Source organism: Quercus suber, unplaced genomic scaffold (genome assembly GCF_002906115.3).
Source record: "Quercus suber isolate HL8 unplaced genomic scaffold, Cork oak 2.0 scaffold_36, whole genome shotgun sequence".
NCBI lineage: Eukaryota > Viridiplantae > Streptophyta > Magnoliopsida > Fagales > Fagaceae > Quercus > Quercus suber.
Window position 1 is genome coordinate 636,122 of NW_027069501.1, and position 5,421 is coordinate 641,542.

The 5,421-nt window shown below is 34.2% G+C and overlaps 1 protein-coding gene across 1 annotated transcript; it reads right to left on the reverse strand.

The window, feature by feature from the left end:
• Positions 1-772: 772 nt before the first annotated feature.
• On the reverse strand, positions 773-5,215 carry LOC111996253 (ACT domain-containing protein ACR10). The gene is made up of 6 exons (XM_024028206.2): positions 4,656-5,215; positions 3,999-4,220; positions 3,120-3,225; positions 1,763-2,099; positions 1,277-1,561; positions 773-1,160 (listed from the first exon to the last, which is right to left on the reverse strand). Exons 1-6 carry the CDS (start codon positions 4,807-4,809, stop codon positions 1,023-1,025), a joined length of 1,242 nt encoding a protein of 413 aa, XP_023883974.1. The 5' UTR covers positions 4,810-5,215; the 3' UTR covers positions 773-1,022.
• Between the last annotated feature and the right edge of the window lie 206 nt (positions 5,216-5,421).

The window sequence follows — 5,421 nt, forward strand, 5'->3', positions numbered from 1 at the left end:
AGGCACACTGACCTCTTTTGTGAAACCGTCGGCACTGGCCGGATTGCATTAAATTTAATGGCTATTTTATTTTATTTGCAAATATAATGAATGACCATTTTACTGTTGGACCAAACAAAATTTATTAAGATAAAACTTGCTTCTATCATTTCGAGTACCAATAATATACTTGTATAATGGTTAGTTGAGATACAAAGAATTTATTGCTTAAATACAATTTATTTTGTTAAAAATTAAAATTTTTTTATTAAAATTACTGTAATAAAATAATTTTTAAATTATAAATAGTATCATAAAACTCAAAATTTACTGTTTATACACATTTTTTATAGGTTTAACTGAATCATGAACAGTACTATAAGATTCAACCAAAAACGCAAAACGCAAAATCATTACTTAAAAAAATCATTACTTAACAAACACAGCTTAGTGTTTGTTTGGATCACATCCATGTTTTGGACGGTTACGTTTCAAGCGTTTTGTTTTTATTATTATTTTTTTTAAACCAGCGCTTAATGCACCATTCATAAGATATAAACAGTATATTTACGCCACTAAACAGTGCTAAACAGTAATAAACAGTAACAAAAAATTATTTTTTTATTATTTTCAGTTTTCAACCAAATAAGCTTTATCCAAACAAGCTTTATCCAAACGCGCACACACTCTACCGCAAAAGGCTTGATATGATAAGAAAGAATGCAAGGATCTCCTATATCTGTAACTCTTTTTTTTTTTTTTTTTTTGATGAATTATCTGTAACTCATTTACATGATAGTGTTGTTAACTAAAATTAAACAAGTTGGGCAGAACTGTCTATAAGTGTGCATCACAAGCGTGTAATTTACATCGACTGTAAGATACCAAACAGCTCACACCTTATGGAGTTTGGACAGGGTATTTCTTGACTTATAGTTGGACCTAGTTAGTACCTAATAGTAAAGTGTCTAAGACTTAAAAAAAAGGCTAAGAAAATATGCTGTACATTGGAGGAAAACCTTAACTGAGGTTTGTAACTGATTCTATTCCCAACCCATCAATCTATTTCTGACACCCTCTTCAACTTTTTTCCTTGGCAAGGAACAACATTCCCCTTCGTCTAGAAGGATTCTATATACTTCCCATTCCCGACCGTGGATCATATGTCTCCCTATCTCCACCTAAGAAGCACAACGTAAAAGTAAAAGTTAGCATAAAATGTTCAATTATTTAAGGTACCATTCTTGTAGTAAAAAAAAAAAACACTCAAAAAAATGGATTGGAGCTCAGCTAGTACCGAAAAGATGCACGTGTTCAGAATCTTGAAAGCAAGAGTAATATCATAAAATACAAGGGGACGGCCCCTGCCAGACAACTCCACAGGGTTAGCTACCAGCAGCTCAGTGTCAGGTCCCCTGCTCACAACACCCACTCTTAGAGGACGCAGTAGCTCCATTCTCAGGCGAGAGCGCAAAGCATTTTGCTTGGAGGGGTCAATAAGCTTTCTCCCATCTGCTTGCATGATGAATAATTCTAACTCACAGCTTCCTTTTGAGCTTGCGTAGAATCGTCCATAAGAAACCTGACATAAATTTCACATAAAATCAGATGAAAAATCACCTAAAGGAGTGTTTCCTCTCTCTTTCTATAGATTTTAGGGGGTTTTGATCATTGCAGAAGTTCCCAGATTGTGCCTTCCCGGTTGTCCCAGCCAAAAAAATCCTAATAAAAATACATAGATTGATACAAAAATGTTTGTTCATAATATTTATTTGTAATTTACCTGAATGTTGTAATCCTTTAGGGTTCTCATGATATCATAGATGAGGCCTTTGTGATCCTGACAGAGGATTCGAACAACTGTGTGGGAGGGGCTCAGGGTATTATCCATTGTCACAGAGACAGGGTTGAAGGAAAGAAATCCACTTGGGCGTCCATTGGGAAGCTCCAAACTGAATATATCTTCAGTGATTTCAGAAGGAAGAAATGGAGCACCCTGTGAACATGCGGTAAATTCTGGGCCAGCCAAATCAATCTCACAACTTAAAATGATATCCCCTAAGGCAGCTGTCAAATAGTCGATTGTTTCCTCCTGTCTCCTTTTTGTATGAAGAAGTTCTCTGATGAAAAATGTGCAAGTAAATAAACTATTTTCCCAAAAAAGAAAATCATAACAGTTCACTTCATCTCTCACTAACATTCACAAATGCAACACACACACACATCACATGCTGGCACATACAGACACTGATAACTACATCCCACAAATCACCTGTAACCAGCAGAACAATAATTTTTCTACAAGTAAAACTGTTTATTCAGATTTGAAGAATTTGGAAAGGTGTCATGCATCAGGTATTCGCCTTCACATCTATTGCATTTCATAGGAGTTCTGTATTGTACCATATAAGTCAATCCTATCAACAGAAGTATTCCCATTAGTGCAAGCCATAATTAATCATAGATCAATATTTGACCTCTTTTTAAAAGTAATTTGAATGAAGTATCAACTTTTTAACTTCTTTCTGCTGTACCAATGAAAGAACGCTTGGTAGAAATTATTGGAAGCTATTAAAGGTGTCAAAATGGCGATGAGCGCAAGAATGAAGATTGAGGGAGCTACATGCAAAATGCAATCTCATAACATGGTTGCTAGAGAGAGAAAGAGAGAGAGCAAGGGAAAAAAAAACCATTGCAAGAAGAATCCAAATGTTGGCTTCAAGGCAAGGAAAATTCAATAATCATAGGAGTATAAAGATTTGGAAGGCTGCTCCTTTGTGTATCTTGTGGACCATTTGGAGGGAAAGGACTAGTAGGTCCTTTGATGGTGTAGAACACCCCAATTATGTAATTAAACAGATTATGTTAAGCTCTTAGTATGATTGGATAATTGCATTAGGCAACATTCCTATTGTACCTTTTCTGGATTTTTTGTAATTTATACATGTCAGCTTGTAATGTTCAGATAGTTAATTTGCTTATTATACTTTAATTTTTTTTTATATATATAAATATGATTGATTATACTTCAACACAAAAAAAATAAATAAATAAATAAATAAATAAATTATTTACGTATCAAAATGGAAGCCGAAAGGCAGCATCATCATTAAAAAGGGGGGAAAATCATCATGACAAACCTGGAATCTGTTATGAAAAAGAGGAACATAACTCTCCCATCTGGGGTAGTAGATACCTTCACTCTCTTTATCGTTAGTTCCAGCACAAAGAGAACCTCAGTTACATCTACAGAGGAAAGGTATAATTAGTTCAACATCAAATAAATGTATTAGTTCTATAAACCACTTAAAGGCTCAAATACAAAGCTGCAATAGAAAATGGGCAATATCAATCAAGGAAAAACAAAGACACACATGGAGGTAGCACAATTATAAAACCACCCAAACTATCCACACACAGTCCATTTTAAACAAGTAATAAGAATAAAACTAATTAAACTCGAGAAAGAGGAGCTAGTATTTCTTCTTCAAACAACAAGACATAGTTATATTTTTTTTCCCTTTATGCTGTACTGATTATTAGACCATTAGTAAAGAAATAGTGAAGCATTGGTAGAGTAAAATTCAGTCCAATACAAGGAATAAGATACAACTATTAAATTTTGCCTATACATGTCTCACAATTGTATCACTTAACCTTCAATTCCTACCAATTTCATTTCCCTAACTAATTTCAATGATCCCAAAGAAATAAATTTATAAATTCAAAAAAGAATTTTCTCCCTTTCCTCTAAAATCATTCCAAATTCAAACCAAACCAATTCCAGCAATTTTATCCAATCAGAGCTTAATTGCTACTATACATCCAAATTTGACATAGCGAATTGTGCTGCCATCACTGTTCTTTATCATTTCATAACAAGATGATCAACATCCCTTACAAACAACAGTTATCATGATTTCAATTTTAGCCACTAGGTCCAGATGTGCTACATATCCATGTTTCCACTAGAGAGCTTCAAAGCTAGCATGAATTTTTGCACAAGAAAAGTTACTTACCATGCAATAGACCCTTCCTATCACAGGAACACCAAAATTTCATGAGGAAAACATCTGGTTCCTTAGGTTGCTGGTTTTCAGGCCGGTAATAGTCTATATCTGATGTTGAAAAATAAGATGGGCACACCTCCAACAGCCTCTTCTGCAACAAGTGCCACCTTGTTGTTGACTTGTCCACCACCCAGAATACTATGTAGCACCATTTTCCATCCGTTGAAAAATCTACACAGCAACAAAAAGCAAATATAAATACAAAATCACCAACATATGCATTAACAAAGAAAAAAAATTTAGGGAAAAAAAAAAAAGGTTTCATAAGGACATATATATTGTTTTCCTACTAGAAACTTGACAGAAATTGAAGGTTCAAAAAAAAAAAAGACCCTTTATTTGTTTCTCTTTGGATCTCAAATTTCAACCCCAAACATATTTAAAAATGGTAAAATCACAATAACCCATTACTTCTTTGTCAAGAAAAATCAGATCCCAAGAGCTGAACTTTCCCCTAAACATGAGGAAGAAACAAAAAATTCATGATGACCCATAAATTTTTGGCCATAAAAGATAAATCCCACACCCCACAAACTAAAAACACCAAAGAAACAAAAACATACGGATTTGAAGAGCCTAAAAGGCTAATAAATAATCCTTGTTTACCTCCTCTGGAAATGCTTAGGCCAAAGAGCAATATAACTCTGCACAAATCACAGCCCAATCCAGTCTTGTCCGGGCAATTCACAGTGATCACAGTGGGATCTCCTGGCTTCTCTGCATGCCTTATGACCACCACGTCCTCATACAGAACACCCATTCTCTTCCCTCTCTTTCAAACTCTCTCTCTCGCTCTCTCTCTCTCTTTTTCCTTTTTTTAAAAATTATTATTCCTTACTCCTTTGCCACTCTATTCTTTGAACTGTCTAAGTTTCTCAGACACAAAAACAGAACTAAAAAGTAGTGTCTATTACCAGCCAGTTGGCTAAGGTACGCTACTTGGTTCGGTTGGGTATTGGAGATTCCGCTAAAAAGTGTGAGAAACAAATCAAACACCACAACAGATCAGATGTCCCTCTCTTCCTCTCCTCTGCTTTGTTTGTTTGTTTTTTCTTTTCTTTTTTCCTTACTCGTTTTCTTTTGTTTCCCCCTTCTCTTTTCTTCTTCGTTTTCCCCCGAGCTTTTGAATTTCTCGTCTTTTCGTTTCACAATCCTAGCATAGCACAGGTAGTAGAAGTAATAGCATATGGAAAAAGATTGGTTGACAAGATATTTTTAGAAACTTTATATAAAAGAGGAAAATAATAATTAATTATTTTGGTAAATTTTTATATTTTTTATGAAAGTAATGTAAAAATTTCTTTAAAATAGTTTATTATTAACAATTATCTTAAGGATATTGGTTAACTAATATGTACATACATATGTTACT

Bases quoted from the DNA above. Each gene is read 5' to 3' on its own strand.
- LOC111996253 (XM_024028206.2), bottom strand. From the start codon at position 4,809: ATGGGTGTTCTGTATGAGGACGTGGTGGTCATAAGGCATGCAGAGAAG. The intron at 3,226-3,998 runs GTAAGTAACTTT...TTTCCTCTGTAG, and splicing joins TAGGAAGGGTCTATTGCATG to ATGTAACTGAGGTTCTCTTT. The intron at 1,161-1,276 runs GTACTAGCTGAG...TGTGCTTCTTAG, and splicing joins TGAACACGTGCATCTTTTCG to GTGGAGATAGGGAGACATAT.